This window comes from Borostomias antarcticus (assembly GCF_949987555.1).
Source record: "Borostomias antarcticus genome assembly, chromosome: 1".
Taxonomy (NCBI): Eukaryota; Metazoa; Chordata; class Actinopteri; order Stomiiformes; family Stomiidae; genus Borostomias; species Borostomias antarcticus.
In genome coordinates, this window is record NC_140234.1 from 34623698 (window position 1) to 34646713 (window position 23016).

The following is a 23016-nucleotide window of genomic DNA, read 5'->3' on the forward strand; positions in this document are numbered from 1 at the left end:
CATAATCCATCCAGACCTGTATCTATCCCATCCCAGCTTAGCTTATACTTTAGTGTTAATGTGTAAGATTGTAATTTTTGTAAATTGTAAATTTGTAATTTGTAATTGAGTGTTAAGAGTTTATCTGAAGCTTAATCTTGGAGCCGGCACCAATATTTCACTGTGACTGTACACCGAACATTACATGTGACAAATAAAAGGAATCTTGAATCTTGTGTTCCAAACTACCACCATCAACATCATCAACCAGAACTCTGGGAAACGTTTTTTTCCTGATTGACTTGGATGACGGGTCACTACCTCCCATGCTGACGCCAGACAGAAGAGGGCGGTCCGGAAGCATCTCGTCGTCGGAGGTGGCGATGGTTTTGATCGCGTCGTGGTAGAGAGGGGTGGAGCTGGGCATGGCGTACTTCGACATCTGGGTCATGATGAGGGACAGCGGATTCTGGGAGGGAGGGGCGTCCGGGGAGGAGGTGAAAGGCATGCTGGGATTCATGGAGCCCGGCTGGCTGATGGGGGTGGAGTTGGAGCTCCTGGGGGGGAGTGAGGGGCCTGTGGAGAACAATCACCCGTCAGGTCGTTATTGATTAATTGATTTCATCATCACAGGGAACAACATGAGCGAGCATGAGCCCGCACAGCTGGTGTACGTAGTCTGTAAACGAGCGTCTCGCTTGTCTCTACAGCGCTCCTAGCAGTGCCGCGCCGCGCCTCGTCCCCCGGGCCTTACCTGTCTCGGTGGAGCTGCTCCCGCCGTTCCCCTTCCCGCCGGCCGGTCCGCCCGGACTCGGGAGAGCGGCCTTGGGTGAGGACGCCCAGCCGGGCGAGGCCGCCGGCATGACTGGGGATTTCAGCTGCCTGGGGGAGCCGGCGGGGGAGCGCAGCCCCAGAGACGACGACGACCCCCCGCCTGCGCCCATCACCTGGGGGGACTTCATGGAGGCAGAGGACGGCGTCCCGGCCCCGGAGGGCGCGCCCGCCAGCTGGGGGGGAGGGGGGTGGGGCCCGGCGGAGGAGGACAGCTGCGAGGGCGACTTGAGGCCGGCGGGTCCGGAGGGCGAGGGTAGGAGGGGTGACGGCTCCTGGCTGAGGGACGGAGACTTGAGCTGGTGCGGCCGCGGCGGCATGGCCGGGGACGCCATGGGGTTCACGTTGATCGACAGGTCGGCGGGGTGGCGGCCCGGGCCGAGCTCCGCCCCTCCTCCTCCTCCTCTAGGGCCTCCTCCTCCTCCTCCTCCTCCTCCCATGGCCATGTGACTGAGCCGGGACGTCCCCCCCATCTGATTGGGCCCCTGGTGGTCGGGCCCGAACATGTCGGGGCCGGGCTGCTGGAGGTAGACCCCCTCGACCGGCGCCCCCCCCCCGGGGAACACGCCCTGGTTGGGGAACTGGAGGGGGCCGCCGCCATCGGGTCCCGGGATCAGCCCTTTACCCCCCCTGCCGTTCTGCGCCGCCCGCATGCGCGCGATGTCCTCGTGGGTCAGCAGTTCCCCCAGGGGACCCGCGAGACGAAGCTTCTGCGCCAGCATCATCTGCTGCTGCTGCTGCTGGCTGCTCATCTGGCCGCCCATGTTCATGTTGATGTGCATGCTCAGCTGGCTCCCCAGGGGGGAGTCCACCAGGTCTCTCATCTGGGGACCCCCCCCCCCTCCTCCTCTCCCGCCTCCGGGAGACACCATCATCTCCCGAGCGCCAGGGAAGTCCATGGCCTCGCCCCTGGAGGGAGGGCCCCTCCCCATGCCGGGGTTGGGGGGGAAGCCGGGGTCCATCATCCGGGGCCCCAGGGCCCCCTGCTGCTGCTGCTGCTGCTTGGCCAGCCGGTCCAGCTCCAGACGGTGGAGCCCCTGCAGCTGGCGCTTCTCCATGATGCGGAACATCTCCTCGCGGGTCAGAAGGCGCTCGTGGTCGCCCTGCAGGTGCTGCGGGGGCCCGCCCGGCCCTCCGGGGGGGTAGCAGCCATGGAACGGACCCCCGCCGCCGCCCATGTTGGGGGGCATGTCTTCTATCCAGACCATCCCTGGCCTGGGGGGCCTCTGGGGGCCCAAACCCTCCATGGACAAAACCCCCCCGGGGCTCTCGGGGAAGCCGCCGGGGGGCCCTCTCTGCATTTGTCCCAGGAACCTGGGGCCCCGGGGCCCCTCCTCTTGGTGCATGTCCATCATGCGGCCGTTCCCGCCCATCCCACCACCGCCCATCATAGACCCGGGACCCCACTGCTGCTCCCCGGGCTTGCTGTGGTACGGGGGAGGGGGGCCCCTCATCATCATGGGGGGGCCTCCCTGCATCCCTGCCTCGGACATCATCCTGAAGTGCTGGGGGTGCGTGTGGGGCTGGATGTCCTGCCCCGTCCTGTCCTGCTGGCGTCTCTTCTCCTGGTAGTACTCTTCCTGCAGCTTCCGCCAGGCCATCTGCTCCGGCGTGAGACCGTCGGGCCCCAGCAGGGGGCCCATGTCCAGGCCCGGGGAGGACAGGGGGTGGTGGTGGTGGGGGTGGGGCGGCATACCGTGGTGGGGGCCCATCTGGGGGTCGTCCATGGCCGGCCCGCCCAGGTTCTGCGTCTGGGACATGATGGACTGCAGGGGCTCCTCGTACTTCTTCATCCCTCCCATAGGGGGCATCGCCGGGGGCAGGATGTTGCCGCTGTTGCAGTTGCCGGGGTTGTTGTTACCGTTCTCCCCTTCCTCTATCGTACCGCCGCAGTCGGAGTTGCTGTTGTTGTTCAGGTTGGGGTTGTTGTTGTTGGGGCCAGGTTCCCCGGGGACCCCTCCTCCGGGCCCGCTGCGGAGCAGGAGTCTCTCGATGTCTCTGAGGGTCTGCAGGGAACGCTCGCGGTGCTCCAGCTGTTCCTTGGACAGGCCGTCGGAGTTCCCCGAGCCACCCCTCTGCCCCGGCTCCCCCTGCAGGTGGGCCGCCAGGCCTGAGGGAGAGGCTCCAGCCCCGGGGTGGGGCAGCCCCCCGGGACCCTCTCCGTTCCCGGGCCCGGCCGCGCCGCCGCCGGGGGGCTTGTGGGGAATGGCACTGGAGTTATTGCTGGAGGCCCCTCCGGGTCTGGTCTGGGAGGGCTCGCCGTCGTGGTGGCCCGTCGACGATGGGGCTCCCGCCAACTGCAGGTGGGCCCCCGCGCCCCCGCCCACGGAGGCCGGCCTGGGGGTCCCGCTCTGGGACTTGGGGGTGCCTGTGGGCGGGGTGCTGCTGGAGGTCATCTGCTCCGAGAGGCTGGGCAGCTTCCTGGACGGAGGACACTGGGACAGCAGCGACAGGGAGAGAGATTAAACCATCATCAGAAACAAGGAAACGTACAATTAATCAGAATAATTGTCTGTAATGAAACGGAGCAACGATTTGTAATCATCAATCAAAACGTCAGAGATCTCTTAGCAGTAGCTAACGTTTCATTTTCATCTAATTGTGTATTATGAAAACAGGAACAAAGAGCATTACCAGTAACTAAAATAGACACACAAATACAACCTCACACATCCGTCTGCATCTGCAGTCTGGGAGAACACCATGCTGCCAAACACAACCCAGACCTGCCGGCTACGACCATGTTCATGTGTGTGCGTGTTTGTTTGTGTGTGTGTGTGTATTTGTTCATGTGTGTGTGTGTTTGTTTGTGTGACTGTACAGTGATTATGTTTGTCTATACCTGTGGTTTCTAATCTAAACCGTGGATGGCACAACTTTTTTGGTGGAAAAAAAACACCCTAATGACAACAAATATTTGTTGTTAGAATGTTTTCAATATGAAGGCAAACAACTTCAAATGCCAACATTCTCAAACACTAATGTTAATTTTGTTCGTTTTGACTAATTTGAACCACTTCTTTTCTTACCAGCCTTACTGGCCTACAAGGCACGTAAATCTATACAGAAGAGCGATATTAACTTGAAAGTAGAAAAAAAGGTTAATTGAAAAAACAAACAAACAAACATTTCTTTCTTTTTGTAGTTGTAAAATCGTAATTTTGCCTTTTGTAATTTAAGAAAACAAGTGCGGTTAAGCAGCCATCCAGCCATTTTAGTGGAGCGTCATCAGCCTGCTTCTGAGAGCACAGTCTCTTGATGCTGGGACAAAGTGAGGGGGGGGGGGGGGGGACTCGTACATCTCCAGACAGACGGGGCCTTCTCTTGTTTTGCATGGAGCCTACGTCAGGGATGAGAAAGCCAGCCAGCTCTCACAAGTACGAGGGAACGGTAATAATACATTGATGGCGCAGTTCAGAGATAGATGAATAATGTTTCCAAACAGTTCTTCTAGCGCAAGTTAAAATTAGGGCTGTCAATGTGTCAGTGTTAGATCAATTCATTATGGCAAAATTAAAATGTTCATTAACACAAATTAATCGAAATGTAAAAATAATTATAGATTTTTTTTATTTTTTTTATGAATCTATTTTTCCCAGCGGACGCCGCAGGCTACAGAGAGCTGGCTAAGTCCACCTCAGACAAACCTCGCTCACAAAATGAACTGTTATGGACTGCAGGTCATCGGCTATAGTAGAAGACAGGGGCTTAATGGAAGTGTTGCAAATCACAGTACGTCCTCCAGTGCAGCTACAAGCCGCGATCACGAGGCACATTAGTTTTTAAAATCCACGAACGTATTTAGCGCAAGCTGAACATGTTGCTCATATTGATTGATAGACTACACATAAGATATTGCCTTCTAAATTGCCTTTTGTAATGTCCATTCAATGCTTCACTCATCTGCCACAATGGGGCAGCTGAGCTTAGGAGGTAGAGCGGGTCGTCGGTTCGAATCCTGGCGACTCCTGACGTCCTTGGGCAAGACACTGAATCCCAAATTGCTCCCAATGAGCAGGGTAGCACCTTGCATGGCAGCTGCCGTGTGTGAATGTGTGTGTGAATGGGTAAATGAGAGGCCTTCATTGTAAAGCGCTTTCGGTAAAAGCGCTATATAAGTGCAGTCCATTTACCATTTACTAATAATGCATTGAAAAATCCTCATTTGGGGGCTTTTCTCAAAGCATGATATGCGATTAATTGTGATTAATAGATTGATTAATTACAGATCATGTAATTAATTAGATTTTTAATCAATCGACAGCCCTAATTAAAATGCATCACACATTATAAGTCCAGCCAGCTCCTCCAGGGTGGTAATTTGCTGATTCTAAGGAGTGAGTTGAATCGAGGACCCAAATCATAGTTTTAATATTTAGCAATATCGTTGGACAATTTTTTGCAATTTGCACATTAAAGTAGGTAGCTACAGTACTGTAGACATTATCATGAATGAGAGGGGGATTCTATTCCCTACAATGAATCAACGATTCGCCACCCAGTAAAAGCCAGTGCCTTCGTCAGAATACATGATCATCAGCTTACTGTGCATCAGCTAAACTACAAACATGATTAGGAGAGCTTGCTAGCTTCAGTTAAAGTCCCTGTCAGCATCATTTGTGGATGGTGGCGTGCTAGAACATTAGAGGCTACATAGAATAACATGAATTGCCCTAAACTGACAGTGAGATGAATTGTTTATTTACTTTATGGTATCCAAAAGAACTGAAGGTTGGTACCGATTTTTTATGACACGTTTCGGTTTGATTCAGTTCGGTTCTCGGATGTCATTCGATCAATAACAAGTATGAACCAAACTTCTGTACCCAGCCCTAGTGTGTGTGTGTGTGTGTGTGTGTGTGTATGTATGTGCACGTGAGTGCATGCGTGTGTGTGTGTGTGTGTGTGTGTGCACGCGTGTGAAGCAATGTCTGACCTGCTCTAGCTTGGTGCGTGGGACGTTCTGCTGGTGAAACAGGAGGATGGAGTCAGAGTGTCCATGGATCACAGCCTCAGCAGCACTGGGGAGTCAGAGCACAGCATGCAGGGTTAACACAGCACTGGGGAGTCAGAGCACAGCATGCAGGGTTAACACAGCACTGGGGAGTCAGAGCACAGCATGCAGGGTTAACACAGCACTGGGGAGTCAGAGCACAGCATGCAGGGTTAACACAGCACTGGGGAGTCAGAGCACAGCATGTAGGGTTATAGCACAGGGGAGTCAGAGCACAGCATGCAGGGTTAACACAGCACAGGGGAGTCAGGGTTATAGCACTGGGGAGTCAGAGTAGACAGGGTTACACAGCACAGCCCACACGGTTAGCACACCACTAGGGAGTGCGGTCTCTCTCAAACTGATGCCGTTTCTCTCCAAACAGGCAACTATAAATGAGCTAGAAGTTGAGATTCTGATTAGTCATGCTATCCCCAAACAAATGCTGGCCACATCTGCGATAATAAGAGAACAGATATTTTGTGACAGGGGGTTGTTTCAGGGGAGTTGTCACCTGTTGGCTAGGCTGGTGGTGAAGACGTACACCACCTGCTGGGCTGGTCGGGGGGGCGGCTCTGACCGGAGCCCGGCTCCCGCACCCCGGCCCGTCACTGGGGCCGCGGGGTCAGACATGGGCCCCGCCGTGGAGGGTCCCGAGAGGCCCTGGAGCACCCCGGCCATCCCTCGCTCCCCTGAGGAGTCGGGCGATAAAACCGCGGTTACACTTCTCCCCTCAAGACAAGTTGTGTGTTTACTGGTCTGGAACAGCTAGGATGTGTGTTATACCCATCTACAAACACTAGAGGGAGCCAACGCACACGAAAAGGTGATCAATCCATGGCTTCCAGGCCGTTCTGACGTCATTGCATCTGATAACCTCTCCCACATGCAACATGTTACAGAGAACAGACTCAATGGGAGAGACAGGCTAAAAACTGCGTCTGATAAAAATGAACATATCAGATAACAGTTCATCTATTGAATCTCTTGACTTTGTCTCCATCAACGTTATTCAATTGCACTGCCTACATCATGGACAGACATAGTCCATGACGGGATGGGATAAGTAGATGAGGATGATACTGACAGACTGCTAGATGACAGATAGGATGGTAAATTGCCAGTTTGGGAACCTTTAAATATCTAGCTGAGTATCAAGGACTGGAATGAGGAACTGATTAGCGCTGATAAGATACTGTAAGGACAAGAGATGACGAGAATTCCAATGTACCTGTACCTGTACTTGTTACACATGGCAAATTCACTTTCTATTCTATTCTATTCCATGCTACTCAGCAGAACAAAATCTATAACGATTTTAAGAGTTTCCAATGACTCATCGTACAATAAGCCTGTGGGCCTCGATGGTGACAACAGCATCGACGACGTTGAAGGTCCTCTGATACACGCCTGTATTAGTTGGTAAAGTGCTATCTAATAATACTATGTCTATTTAGAGTGTCGGATCTCTAAACCGTAGTTTAGCAATCTACAACCTTTCAATCTCCAAATTGTAGTTTGTCAACCTACAACCTTTCAAAAATGTTTCCAATGGATCAATGTGCACGGTCTGTATTATAAGCCATATAGTCTATGTGTTATAAGACATATAGTCTGTGTTATAAGCCATATAGTCTGTGTTATAAGCCATATAGTCTATGTATTATAAGCCATATAGTCTATGTGTTATAAGCCATATAGTCTGTGTTATAAGCCATATAGTCTATGTGTTATAAGCCATATAGTCTGTGTTATAAACCATATAGTCTATGTATTATAAGCCATATAGTCTATGTATTATAAGCCATATAGTCTATGTATTATAAGCCATATAGTCTATGTGTTATAAGCCATATAGTCTGTGTTATAAGCCATATAGTCTGTGTTATAAACCATATAGTCTATGTATTATAAGCCATATAGTCTATGTATTATAAGCCATATAGTCTATGTATTATAAGCCATATAGTTTGTGTTATAAGCCATATAGTCTGTGTTATAAGCCATATAGTCTGTGTTATAAGCCATATAGTCTGTGTTATAAGCCATATAGTCTAGGTGTTATAAGCCATATAGTCTTTGTGTTATAAGACATATAATCTGTGTGTTATAAGCCATATAGTCTATGTGTTATAAGCCATATAGTCTATGTGATGGTGATGCCCTAGAGGCAGGTGTGCGGGCTGGGATGGTGCTGGTGTCTCTTCCTCTCTTCCCTGGTCTTTCTCCCTGGTGTGTCTCCCTGGTCTCTCCCTAGTGTCTCTCCCTGGTGTGTCTCCCTGGTGTGTCTCCCTGGTGTGTCTCCCTGGTGTGTCTCCCTGGTGTGTCTCCCTGGTGTCTCTCCCTGGTGTCTCTCCCTGGTGTCTCTCCCTGGTGTCTCTCCCTGGTGTCTCTCCCTGGTGTCTCTCCCTGGTGTCTCTCCCTGGTGGACTCACGGTGGCTGGCGCTGTGTGGCTTGTCCTCGTCCTCCTCGGTGTCGGGACCAGAGCACCACTCATCCCCGCTGTACGGCTGCTTCTTCTCCAACACACAGCGCCGCTTACTACGCAACACGCCCTCTGCTGGGGGGAGGGACACGCATAGACGCACGCACACGCACACGCACACACACACACACACGCACAGACACACACAGATTTAGCATAAAATGTGACAGACTGTTCCGTCATAAGCCATTTTTGTCACACGTCTTGAGATCAGAACACTATTCTAAAATCTTATAATAGACAAAAATGTTACGCGGCCACCACTGGCCTCCTGCTATCATCCAACCATTGTTAGGGGACAGCCAGAAAGAAGGAGAGAGAGTGTGTGTGTGTGTGAGAGAGATGGAGAGAGACATAGGCCAGATTCAGATCCAGATCCTTTTCTGTATCCTCTTTTGTTCCGTCCGTCCGTCTGTCCCTCTCTCTCTCTCTCTCTCTGTGTGTGTGTGTGTTGGTGGAGTGGTTGGTAGTGGTTGTGGGGAGGATGACTTGCATTTCATTTGAATGAAATTGTTTTCCCCAGGCAGATGTTACATCATAGGGAGCTGAGTCAGTGTGTCTGTTTGTACATGTGTATATGGCAGGCTGTGTGTGTTTATTTATTTGAAGTGAGTTGCAGCAGTATTACAGGCAGCCCAGATGACTCTTTCTTTAGAACTGCTGGCCTTAACTCGTCTACCCTACCTGGCCATGGCCTGTCACATGGCCCTACTGTTCAAATACATCAGAATAACACGGCTCCACATACGCAAATAAGAACAGCACGCACCCAAAACACAACACTTACAGTCCAGCTGTAACTCCCTGAGTCAAATACACACCTACAGAAACAACTGCAGAGACAAACACTCACACACTCACACTCTTAAGCCCACGGTATACTTGCTTTTAAATACGCGTACAGGAACTAAAGATGGCTGCCACGCGTCTCTTTCTTGTGTCCCTTTGGAGCGTTGGTTGTGCAGGTCCTCAGACATTAATGCGGCGCAAAATATGCACTGGTATATGCATACCATGCATATATGCACGCACACACAGACACACACACTCTCTCCCTCTCTCCCTCTCCCTCTCCCTCTCCCTCTCCCTCTCCCTCTCTCTCTCTCTCTCTCTCTCTCTCTCTCTCTCTCTCTCTCTCTCTCTCTCTCTCTCTCTCTCTCTCTCTCTCTCTCTCTCTCTCTCTCTCTCTGACAGACACACACACACACACACACACACACACACACACACACACACACACACACACACACACACACACACACACACACACACGGAGAGCTATGGCAGGACAAGGGAAGCAGTTCGCTGCATTCCTGCTCAGACCTACACTTCCTGTAGCTCCCTATCTGTCTGATCTTCAGCAGAACGGCCAGGTTAGCTGCGAACGCACGCCGCCCCCAGCAGGAAGGAGAGGAGAGGACTCAGCTACTTGTGTTCACTCGCGCTGAAATGTAACGACCTTTGGTGTGTGAGGTGTCAGGATTTCCCCCTGGCTTGTGAGAGTTGCGTAGCAGCACGCGTAGCTGGCACGCACGTGTGTGTGTGTGTGTGCGTACGCGCGTGTGTTAGGGGAACGAGTGTCCCTGCACGCGATCCCAACGTAAGCCAAAATCTCCCCGATCGCGATGATGCCTGAGAAATGTCTGAAGATGCCTTTGGCTCGTTCTATTTTTGGACTTATTGCCCTCTTGTCTCTTAACCGCTCCCTACCGCCTCCCGCCCTGAGTCAATGGAACATTAATAACCTTCTCACTGGTGGAGATCAGGTGGGAAGAGGATGTTTTTTGTTTTTTTGAAAGATCCAACCCTGCTGTGAAACCGACCGTTGCGGACGAACGTGTCCACTGCACTGCCAGCGCCGTGGCGCGTTGTTAGTTGAGTTGTCCTCCTGCCCACTGGCTCTAGCCTGATGTGTGGAGGCTGTAATCATCGCGTGTTCTCGCTCTGTCAGCGGTCAGAGGGGGTCGGGGGGCGAGTGGCGGCGGTGAGATGTTCCGCTGTTGTCAAAACGAAAAGACGCCCTGCTCTTCTTTACTGCTTCTAGAAACTAGAAGCAGTAAACAGGTTTGCGCCCTGGCCGAGATGGCGAGAGAGAGAGGAGGAGAGAGAGAGAGAGAGAGAGAGAGAGAGAGAGAGAGGAGGAGACAGAGGAGAGGAGAGAGAGAAGGAGAGAGGGAAAAAGTCGAGAGGAAAGTGTGAGAGAAAGAGAGAGAGAGAGGAGAGAGAGAAGGAGAGAGGGGAAAAAGGCGAGAGGAGAGAGTGAGAGAGAGAGAGACAGAGAGAGAGGAGGAGAGAGGGAAAAAGGCGAGAGGAGAGAGAGTGAGAGAGACAGAGAGGAGAGGAGAGAGAGGAGAGAGGGAAAAAGGCGATATAGGAGAGAGAGAGAGAGGAGGAGAGGAGAGAGAGAAGGAGAGAGGGAAAGAGGCGAGAGAGAGAGGACACAGAAGAGGTGAGAGAGGAGGAAGGGAGAGAGGAGAGAAGGAGAGACAGAGAGGCACCAGAAAGCCAGCTACAGCTCGCTGCTATTGTAGCAGAGGCGGACAGAGAGAGGTGGGTGGAGAGGCTGGGGTGTCAGAGCTGCATAAAGATGTTCATCCAGTCCCTGTGTGTGTGGGTGTGTGTGTGTGCGCGTGCGTTCTACCTTTGGCATCAGTCTCCAGGACGGGGGTGATGGCCCTCTGCTCAGCAGAGTCCATGGAGACGCTCCTCTCCCTCTTAGTCTTGGTCTTCAGCATCCCGCCGACGCCACTCACCGATTGGCTGATGCTCTTCAGCCCAGGAGAAATCTGATTGGTTTTGACTCCATGGTTCCCTGCCCCCACGCCCTTCGACCCCAGGTTGCCGGCTGCCCCCTGCTGCTGCTGCTGCTGTTGCTGGGTTACATTGGGGATCTTGGATTGGCTGTCACTGGTCACTTGCTTGCCATGATTGGTCAGTTTATTGTCGGGGTGCATTTGATTGGCTGGTGAAGGAGGCGGCTCTTTGCCCGTGGAACTCACACTGCTAGCCCACTACGCTGGGGAGAGAAACAGACAACAGTGAGAGCAACGACGACAAACGACAGAGCCCCGTCCATCCAGCCTGTCCTCAGGCCAGGGGTCAACAGCAATGGGTCAAAGGTCACAGGTGATTAGACTGCCAGCATGTTCAGCAACTGGGATTGGGGTTTGAAATACAGATAATTGCAAAACGCGTGTCATGACATTAAGCCTAGCTGACTGCCCTAGTATGGGCTGAAGGAGTAGAGTATGGAAGAGTAGAGTGTGGAGGAGTAGAGTAGGAGGTTATCAGTAAAGTTACCTCAGCCAGGGGCTCAGCTGACACACGGGGACATGCTGCTCTCCACGACTCTTTACTGACCACACACCCACCTGGACACAGGAGAGAGGGCCACTCCGTCATTCACACAGGACAGACTCCAGCCAGCACATAGCCTGTCTGTCTGTCTGTCTGTCTGTCACAACCAGAACCTAGCCCAGCCTGTCATAACCAGAACCTAGACTTTCTGTCACAAACAGAACCTAACCTGTCTGTCTGTCTAAAAATAATTTCTGGACCTCAAGGGTCTTTATTGGCCACACGTGACACACAACACACACACACACACGTGAATGAGGGGTGACACAACACACACACGCGTGTCTTCTGCATTTATCCCATCCAAGCTGTCCTCCTCCAGGGGCCGCCGTGGGCAGCCTCATCAGTGGCGCCCGGCACCAGAACCTAGCTCGACCAGTCTGTTAGAACCTGTCATAAACCATAACATAGCCCGTCTGTCTGTTATAACCAGAACCTAGCTCGACCAGTCTGTTAGAACCTGTCATAAACCATAACATAGCCCGTCTGTCTGTTATAACCAGAACCTAGCTCGACCAGTCTGTTAGAACCTGTCATAAACCATAACATAGCCCGTCTGTCTGTTATAACCAGAACCTAATCCTGTCTATCATAACCAGAGCCTGTCTGTCTGTCTGCCTGTCATAACCAGAACCTAGCTGTCATGGCCGACTCACGACTGCACACAATATAATTCTGTGTCAGCAGCAGTTTCCGGAGGTGAGAGAGAAAGGGAGGGAGGGAGGAAGGGAGGGAGGGAGGGGGAGAGAGAGAGAGAGGGGGGGAGAGAGAGAGAGAGAGAGAGAGATATGAACTATAGAGTGTAGGGCAGCGAGTGTAAACGGCTAGGGTTAGTGTACTGGTAACTGCTTCTTTAAGGGAAAGCTAGTGAAAGAGGGAGGTTGAGCTAGGGGGAAGGACAGAAGCGGATCTCCAGTGTTACAAGTCCCTCCCACTCCCAGCAGTTAGCAAACCACAAAAACTTCGCCACACATTCCACACTACCTTTCACACTAGGCTAGCGCTCTCCCTCTCTCTCACCCCTTGCTCTCAGTCTCAAACTCCAATCACAGAAAAGTAATTTCCCAAATGACTGAAATATAACCTCCGCTCATAACAGATTACAGGAGATTGACAGGAATAGGCCAGTACTTCGCAGATTACACGTTTATTTGGCCTACTGTTGAATAACAAATTGATCCATCAGTCTTTATTTCAACAACTTTATTACAGAGCAAATCTAATAACCCCAGATGATATGAATAGCTGCTAAGCCCTGCGTGAGAGTGACCTGAAACGCCAGCGGAGTGAATCGAGACACCTCTGCTGCCTGCCAGGAACTTTGTGAACCAACGCTGATGGATCCAGTTTCCACCTTCTGAATGGAGGGAGGGGACCCAGTAGCCAGCGGCCAGGGGCCAGGGCTCAGGGACAGACCTACCTAGCACCCAGGGAAGGACAGACGGACCCGGGGCTTCAGGACACACAGGAACTAGGACCCAGAACCCAGGGAAGGACCAAGGCCCCAGGACCCAGGGAAGGATCCAGGGAAGGGCCCAGGACTCAGGGAAGGATTCAGGGAAGGGCCCAGGACTCAGGGAAGGATCCAGGGAAGGGCCCAGGACTCAGGGAAGGATCCAGGACTCAGGGAAGGACCAAGGACTCAGGGAAGGATCCAGGGAAGGGCCCAGGACTCAGGGAAGGATCCAGGACTCAGGGACGGACCCAGGGAAGGACCCAGCATGACTATAGGATTCTCATTCTGGGTTGAAGTTGAAGTTGAAGACTCCTGACCTGCTGTTACTGCCACCTGTCTATGTTCATAACTGGAAGTTCCCATTCTGTCCATCTCTTGTTGTCTTGCTGAGAATCATTCAGTAGATTTCTTCACCGTATTTACAAGTCTCAACAAGACCAGCTCCACACCTGTTTCATAAGGAGTACCGCGCGCACACACACGCACACACACTAGGGCTGTCAAATAAATACTCAAACTTCGACTAGTCGTCGACTTGGGGGGGAAAAAATGCATAATTGATCTTCAAAATGTAGATTATAGATTAGTAGGCTAATCGAGTCCCGCCCATCTTCTAATCATGCCAAAACACATTACATTAGTATTCAATCTTTTCAACATGGCCAAAAATCAGCAAAACACCATCTACAGTATCTATCCATCTATCTAGGTGGCAAGGAAATATCTTACTTCCTTAAAATCCGAGCACGTCTTCTCGGCAGTCGGCAGGCAACATTGTAAACAAGCACTGAATACGATCAAGTGGACCAGCACTATAGGCTATTCCTCTCGTTTGGTTTTCAGTTGGCTATGATATAGGCCTGATTTAAGGACCCTGTTTGCACTAAATGTCACCCATGTTGACCAGGGCTGGACGCTTAGCTTTTCATAGTAGCACTGTGCTACCATGCTGCAAAATTTAGTAGCACACAACATTTTTTAGTAGCACAATGAAAATTCTGCAATTTTCATAAAGGGGACATTTTCAAACAAATAAAGTGCTTATTTAGCCTAATCCTAACCAGGGGTGAAAGTAGGAATAAGTTATTGCAGGTACTACTACTGCAACCTTTAAGTCCCCCCCCCACCCCCCCCCCCCCCCGAGACATGAAGAGACACAAATTCAATTTTTAAATTCCTGTTTGGGGTAGAAATTACACACACAACATAATGTATAGTATATAAAGAGAATATATAGAATATAATAGTCCCTGCCTTCTCTCTCTCACCCTCAACTGTTTTAAATAAGAAGAAATTACTAAAACTGGACTAGGCTACTTAATTCAGTGTAACTGTAAAATTGTGTCCAGCTTCAAGGAATGTGTTCCAGCTGCCAGCTAACATTAGCCTACATACAAATAATAAGAAGCCAATGTCCATCTTGTCTGACAGACAAGGTTCATCATATAAACATAGCCTACTGTTGTGTTCTGATACAGTATGGCCTAGTTCATGTCCCTTCTCTGGCCTGTCAGTAGCCTACCTGTTCCTTCTGGTAGTTCTGCTTCCTCCCTCTGGTCCTCAACTTACTCTGAAATTCTCCTACTTTTAACAACAGTATCACCAGCTTCTGAATCTTTCTCTTTTCTCTTAAACATTAGATCAAATTTTCTTTGCATTTTGTCTTTTCATAACATTCAACAAGCATCTGACGTTTTTAATGTTCCCTCCTTATTTCCCTCAGATGATTAAAGGCTGGCACGCTACCCAGCGCCTAGGCAACCAACGTCCAATCACACACCCTTCTGAGCATGTGTTTGCGGAAGCATCGAGCACTCGACTGAGCTCGCACGACTGTAGCATTCATGATTTAGGTTGTTGATCGTGAAACATCACAACTTATTACTTGTTTTTTGTTGTTTTGTTTTGTTTTGTGCAAAAACGACTGCTCATTGCTGTCTGCCAAAACCCACAGCACTCAAGTCTACAATGCAGACTGCCGTGCAACATAGTACGACAATCGAATGTAGCCTACTGATGGGAAATGCGAGTTACAAAAATGCGCCTCAACACGGGACACATTCTGTTGATGGAATACCACAGAGATTTTAATATAGCTCAAATTTACATTGATTTAGGATAAATGCGCTTGAAAATTGTGTGGATAAAGGGCCTGTTTTGCATGACAGGCAGATGTTGCGTCCCCTAAAAAACAAAACAAAAAACATGTTCCACTGCGTACCGCTGCGTACCTGCTCTAAATCTTTTAGCGGTACGGCGAACTGAACTGTTCCGGCCTACTTTCACCCCTGCTTAACGCCCCATCCTCTTCTTCGTCCAAGTCGCTCTCGTTTCTGTCTCCTGCTCTGTATCAGATCTGATTACGTAGCTAAATGCTGCACTTTATTTGTAGATTCAGAAGATTCAACCAGCCTATTACTAGGGCTGGGTATCGAGTCGAATTTCAAGAATTGATTCGATTCCGATTCACAAGTTTTGGAATCGATTATCACGATTCGATTCGATTCAATATCGATTTGGTTAGTGTTACTAAAACCTTTTTTCTGCTGTAACCTTAATTACATGACTACCAAGTTATGCAACACATCAATACTAGGGCTGGGTATCGATACTGATTTCCAAAAATGAATGAATGAATGAATCATTGAATGAATTAATGAACTATTGATTCCTTCATTTATTCATTCATTCATTATATAAAAGATCGATTTTGGGATTCATGAATCGATTGAATCATTTGATTCAGAATCGATGAATCGATTTTTTAAACCCAGCCCTACCTATTACGTTAGTCTAAACATTCGCTTGAAAAAAAATAAGAAAATAAATGCTCACGTTAAACAGCACGCAAAAGAGTGCATGTACCAATGTTTCTGTCATCATCCAAATCATGGGGCCGGTCCACGAGCCGCCCAAACACGGCTGGGCCAGACATTCATCGCCATTCATATTTTGGACCAGGATTACACAAAAACTACCAGGCCGCTTTTCAGGAAACTCGGTGGAGTGGTGCAGCATGGGACAATTTAGAATCCATTCAACTTTGGCATGCACAGAGCCACGAAATGCATTCAGGGGCAGAGGTAGTTCTTAAATGGTTTCATCAATGGTCAGCCAAAAGAACTGTTGTGAACTGGCCACTTCTGACATGGATGTAGGTAGGGCTGGGTATTGGCAAGGACCTCACGATATGATATGTATCACAATACATGGGTCCCCATATTATATGTACTGTATCACAATACATTGCAATACTCTACATAATTTACAATACAGCTGAAAATACAACTCCATCCTCCACTCCCTGAGGGCAGAGGGAATGTAAGGACATTAAATCCATTTAAAACATGAATGATGCATCCATGACTGAATTATATCCTTAATGTTCTATATCTAGGCCTATATCTATTCCGTGTCTTCTGTATATTTTCCTTGCAAAAAAAATAAAAATAAAATTATATATATTTACTGTATCAATACTGTACTGTGGAAAATCGACAGTATTGCGGAAAAGAATATTGAGATGCATTGCTGCATCTAGAAGTAGGTAAGCTACAAGCTCAAACATATGGATTAGGTAGAATACAAGCCTTCAGATTCAGACATTGAAAGATAAAGTCCTGGGTTAAGACTATTTTTGTGCCATGATTCTGTAGATCGTTTCTGCAAGTTGCCATGGTTGTTGATTGATGCTAAAGTAAGAGACCATGATACACACACTGCCCATCCTCTTACAAGCACGGCCTACAGCACCACTCACCTGGACACACGCACACACACACACAGCGCATCCAGTTACAAGCAGGGCCTTCAGTACCACTAACCTGAGCAGTGATGGACACACACAAGCGCATACACACACGCTCGCGCACACACACACACTTGTAGTCTCTCTCTCTCTCACACACACACACACACACACACACACACACACACACACACACACACACACAATTAGTCATTAACTAACACCGGCTGGCTGTGTCACCGTCCACACACACCAGTGCTTTGTTCCCTGGCTGTGAGTCCATCAGTCATTAACCCGGACGCTGTCTGTTCTATTGACCTAGTGGAACTCACCTACAGGGAGAGGCCTGTTTGAAGAAAATATGTTTTTGATGGACACCACCTCGTACCCGACACAGGGATGAGCTGAGCCTGGCATCACAGGTTTGTGGTGGTGGTTGCTATGGGGGTTGCTATGTGTAGCATAAAAGTGTGTCCATGGTAATCAATGTGATTGTTGTTGTTGTTGAAGGGAGGGACTTTTTAAGCATCTCTAAACAGGCGAAATCCCCCCCAAAAAATATTCTGAGAAAGTTCAGTGTGTCTGATGTAAATCTGCTGTTATCTTCTGGAAACTAAATAGAGATTTACTGGAAATACAACCACTATCAGCCATCAGGTCATTTGTCTTAAATTTGATTCAGTCAAGAGGCCGGCAGGCAGAGCAGAACTGCGTGAGTCCATGGATAGCCGTCTTTTATTCCACACAAGACTGTCATTGTAAAACGACAAACACATCCAGAAGGAGCTCCTTTCTTGACTATATCGTCTACAGTCTCAATAATGTTAGACATTCTGGAAGGTTCTCTCGAGGGACGTTTAGATAGGGCTGATCGCATCATGCGCCACACAACAAATTAGTAAGAAATGAGAATAATTGAATGAGTTTGAAAATGTCTAACATGTGGGTTTTGTTTACCAAGATGACTGCACCTCAGCACAAAGAACTCAGAACTCCGAATGCAGACGAGCTCGTAGGCCGTAAGCCTAGACCGCGCTGGGAACAGACGACGCGCTTTCTCCTAACTAATGTCTCTGATCATGAATGTGCTCAGGGATTGCCCTGCAGTTGATTTGCTTATTGACTGTGGGAAACGCTGATGTACGCTTCGTGTAATGTTTGAACAGTAGAGAGATCCAACACTGGCTGGCTGCTTCCCAGGTTTTTTCCCCTGGGGGGAGAGAGAGTAGACTACAGACACAGCAGCACAGGTTAGAACATGGAAGCAGTGTGTGTGTGTGTGTGTGTGTGTGTGTGTGTGTGTGTGTGTGTGCGTGTGAGTGAGTGAGAGAGAGAAAGACAGAGAGAGCGAGCGAGAGAGTCTACAGGTGTGTGTGTGTGTGTGTGTGTGTGTGAGAGTGAGTGTTTGTTAGGTGAGCGTGTGTGTTGGGTGTATGTGTGTGTGTGTGTGTGAGTGAGTGAGAGAGAGAGAGACTGTTAGGTGTGTGTGCGTGTTTCTGTCTGTCTGTTAGGAATGTGTGTGTGTGTGTGTGTGTTTATGTGTATGTGTGTGTCTGTAAGGTGAGCATGTTAGGTGTGTGTGTGAGAAAGAGAGAGAGAGAGAGAGAGAGAGGTAGAGAGAGAGAGAGAGAGAGAGAGAGAGAGAGAGAGAGCTCCTGTTCAGCCCCACAGTGGGTCACACAGTAGAGCTCAGTATTTTTAGAGAACCAGGAGGTATTTATAGGACTGCAGTCCCCTGGGCAGGCAGGCTACAGGCGAAGGTCTGAGGCCAGCATGAGAGACACTGGGCCCACAGAGCCGCCTGTGGCCTGGGAGGGGTGAACACTGAGGCCAAAGTGTTGTAATTGCGATGAATGGGAGAGCAGAATGTTTCTGACGCAGTAGCGCACACACAAGCCAACACACAGAGATGCACAGTCCGGACTGGATGACACTGGCGGGGGTTGACGAGCTGCGTTTCGAGCGTGGCGCCATTTGAAATGTGGAGCAAGGCTGAGCAAGGGAAATGAGGTGGATATGCAGCCGGGCTCGCTGTGTGTCCTCCGGACTGTGCCGCTAGACGAGGCCCTGCCTGCCTCAAACACACACGTTTGTTTCCCAAACACGTCCTCGGGCAGAAGGACTACATTGAAGCGTTACCTTGCGGAGGTTGCGGAAGTTGTTCTTCACGTTAATCAATTCTCACCAAGGTTGTTTTCTTAATCAAAACACGAACTCTTTAAAAGGACTGAAATTAGAGATGAGATGATCCAATATTGGGATCGGCCTCCGATACAGACGTGGTTCACGGATCAGGTATCGGCCTGACGTCACTGATTCACATACTGATCCAAATGAAGTGAAAGGTCACCGGCGTTCATTCATTCAATCTTAGGCTATAATTCAATTTTCTCTCAGTCCTGCATCCAGTTCACCAAACTACCTTTCCAAACCGCTTATTTTGCAAATGTTTGGGGCGAACACAAAGCTATTATCTGAAAAAAGTGTAAAATAGTTTGCAAAGAGCATTCACGAAGTCTGAGGGCTGCTCAGGTTGGTTACACAAGATGGTGCTGGAGGATTTCCAAAAGCAAAAGCGCCGATTTGGCAGTATTTCGGATTTAAACCCAATGCTCATCGGGAATCTGATAACATTAATGAGGCAATCTGTAAACTCTAGAACCTCTCTTTCTCTCCTTCCTCTCATCATGTCATAACGTGAGATGTGACCCCGCCGCTCTGTGCTGTGAGGCTGCCCGTCACTCTGTCACAGAGCAGACACTTTCAGTTCACGACTGTAGCGTCCCTCGTCCCAAGATTATTTTACAAATTAGAGTTTTTTAATTTGATAACATGGCCGCTGATACACGAAAAAGAATACGTATAATAGGATGCATGGATTCTTTCCTTGTTAGGGCTACATCCAATATACAAGTAGCCTATACCGAACAAAAAATATTAGGACCGTTTTGGCTCTTCAACCTTGCAGCACCAACAGCAAGATAGGCCTACTAATAATAAAAGCAGTTCAATGTAGTACAGTACAATACAGTGGAGAAAAAAATTGTGTATAGTGTGCAAAGTCTATAAAGTGTAGCCTGTTAATGATTAATATCGTTAGCCTATTATTCAAGAAAAAAGACCGCTAGTATTGGTATCGGATCGGTTTCGGCATATATCCAAATTCAGGTATCGGAATCGGATTGGAACTGAAAAAAAGTGGATCTGTGCATCTCATGTTGCACCTTGTCAAACCTGTGTAAAGTTGCATTCTGTAATTAGAATCATCCAGTGTCAGGTCACAGGTCACTATGCCACTTACTTACTATGCCATTTACTTGACTGTAAATTGTGCTGAACTTGCACTTTTGTATTCAAAACATCAAAGGTGGATAGAAATGGCTTGTTCCAGAGCGTCACCTGACAGGAACGCCAGGAACGCCTGAGAACCTCAGTTGTCACTGACAAAGTTAGAGACCAACTTGACTTGAGAATAAAAGCAAACCACCGAGACAAATCAGAACTGAAGGCTTGATTGTCCTGTGTAACTGTATATTCAGGGAAATATCTTACGTTCCCACAGCACTGTGTTGCACTATAGGACTAGAATAGCCTGGGGTTCTGGATCTGATCCAATTTTACTAAAACATGTCCTAGGCCTGCTATAGTGAGGACATGCCCTTACTGCCACTAGTCCAGGTGGAATAGTACTGTAGAAAGAGTGGCATGAAAAAACAGGAAACAATGCAGGTGACCTAATTTCCACAGCGTGTTTTGGTTGTGTTAACCACCACAACGTGAGCAGATGTGCCAGCAAGACCACAGCTGAAAAACACTTGAGCACCAGGATACCGAACGTGACTGTCACCAAACGAAGAACACAGAGGGCTGCAATTCAAATGATTAATTAACTAATCACCTCAGTCCACAGTATGTTCCTTCAATCATTCAATATTCACTCTTCTCATACACTAATCACCTCAGTCCACAGTATGTTCCTTCCATCATTCAATATTCACTCTTCTCGTATACTAATCACCTCAGTCCACAGTATGTTCATTCAATCATTCAATATTAACTCTTCTCGTATACTAATCACCTCAGTCCACAGTATGTTCATTCAATCATTCAATATTCACTCTTCTCGTATACTAATCACCTCAGTCCACAGTATGTTCATTCAATCATTCAATATTCACTCTTCTCGTATACTACCGGTAATCACCTCAGTCCACAGTATGTTCCTTCAATCATTCAATATTCACTTTTCTCGTATACTAATCACCTCAGTCCACAGTATGTTCCTTCAATCATTCAATATTCACTCTTCTCATACACTAATCACCTCAGTCCACAGTATGTTCATTCAATATTCACTCTTCTCGTATACTAATCACCTCAGTCCACAGTATGTTCATTCAATCATTCAATATTCACTCTTCTCGTATACTAATCACCTCAGTCCACAGTATGTTCCTTCAATCATTCAATATTCACTTTTCTCGTATTGTGCCAAAGTGGTTTCCACTCCACACTGATCTTCACACAAGCTGTCCCTTTCTCTCCACTCCCCCTCCCATTTAAATCTCCCTCCCCTGCCTCACCCCTCCCTCAATCACAGCCTTGTTCCTCTCCTCTGACATGCTGCGTGTTGTTCTGCAGCCTGTTGTGGTGGGAGGAAGGCTGCCTGTGAGGCGGCATGCGAGCAGAACAAGAGGTCACTGCAGGTCACCACCACTCACATGTGGAAGACATGGGCTCCAGACTGAGGCAGAGAACCATCTCTCTGGAGGCTGGACCATGAGAGCAGTAGGCCTAACTAGTCTCTTATTCATTAGTATGGTAGATCTCTTATATTCATTAGAATAGTAGGTCTCTTATATTCATTAGTATGGAAGTAGGTCTCATATTCATTAGTATGGTAGTAGGTCTCATTCATTAGTATGGTAGGTCTCATATTTTCATTAGTATGCCAGGTCTCATATTTTCATTAGTATGGTAGGTGTCATATTCATTACTATGGTAGGCAGGTCTCATATGCATTAGTATGGTAGGTCTCATTCTCATTAGTATGGCAGGTCTCATATTCATTAGGACGGTAGATCTTATATTCATTAAGATGGCAGGTCTCATTCTCATTAGTATGGCAGGTCTCATTCTCATTAGTATGGCAGGTCTCATATTGGACGGTAGATCTTATATTCATTAAGATGGCAGGTCTCATATTCATTAGTATGGTAGGTCTGATTCTCATTAGTATGGTAGGTCTCATATTCATTAGTATGGTAGGTCTGATTCTCATTAGTATGGCAGGTCTCATTCATTCTCATATTAATTAGTATGGTAGGTCTCATTCATTAATATGGTAGGTCTGATATTCTCATTAGCATGGTAGGCAGGTCTCATATTCATTAGGATGGCAGATCTCTTTATTCATTAGTATGGTAGGTCTCTTATTCATTAGTATGGTAAGTCTCATTCATTAGTATGGTAGGTAGTAGGGATGTGCACAACTCACATTTTCATAGTCGATTAATCAGTGGGTGGAATGACCGATTAATCTTTTTTTTTTTTTGGCTGACATTAAAAAGACTTGATTCCAACGTTTTGAAAGAAATGTTTATTTGAGTGAAAAAAAGGTGAGACCACAATTCCCATTGATTCTGACGCTGTAATTTAGTCTCCATTCAAATCAATATAGCGCTACAGAACAGATGATGCACGACATTAGTTCAGTTCATTTTACATATTTTTTTAAAGGACATGTTTATTTGAATGAAAAAAAACGCATGACCACAATGTGACCAAAATCAACTTTGACCGTCATGAACGATTAATCGATTAATTGGACCCACCCCTAGGACTTAGGTCTCAAATATTCATTAGTATGGTAGGTCTCATATTCATTAGTATGGTAGATCTCGTATATTCATTAGGATGGTAGGTTTTATTCAGGAATATGGTAGGTCTCATTCATTAGGATGTTAGGTTTTATTCATTAATATGGTAGGTCTCATATTCATTAGGATGGTAGGTCTTATTCATGAATATGGTAGGTCTCATATTCATTAGGATGGTAGGTCTTATACATTAATATGGTACAGTAGGTAGCTCTTATTCATGAGTAGATCTCTTATTCATTAATATGTTTATCTCATATTGCGCTAGCATGAGAGCGCTGTTTGTT

At 48.1% G+C, this 23016-nt stretch overlaps 1 protein-coding gene across 3 annotated transcripts in view; it reads right to left on the reverse strand.

Annotated features, from left to right (window-relative positions):
- The window catches only part of bcl9l (bcl9 like), a 30729-nt gene that overhangs the window by 2087 nt on the left and 5626 nt on the right, over positions 1–23016 (reverse strand). The window contains exons 2-8 of one of the 3 annotated variants that reach the window (XM_084437628.1): positions 11590–11660; positions 10931–11300; positions 8239–8361; positions 6318–6495; positions 5747–5831; positions 734–3245; positions 301–555 (exon numbers count right to left, since the gene is read on the reverse strand). In XM_084437628.1, coding sequence (XP_084293754.1) covers positions 301–555; positions 734–3245; positions 5747–5831; positions 6318–6495; positions 8239–8361; positions 10931–11243 — 3466 coding nt within the window. In that variant the 5' untranslated portion in view covers positions 11244–11300; positions 11590–11660. Of the gene's footprint in view, positions 1–300; positions 556–733; positions 3246–5746; positions 5832–6317; positions 6496–8238; positions 8365–10930; positions 11301–11589; positions 11661–23016 lie in introns of all 3 variants that reach the window. The other 2 variants (XM_084437626.1, XM_084437627.1) reach the window with 2 other exon arrangements.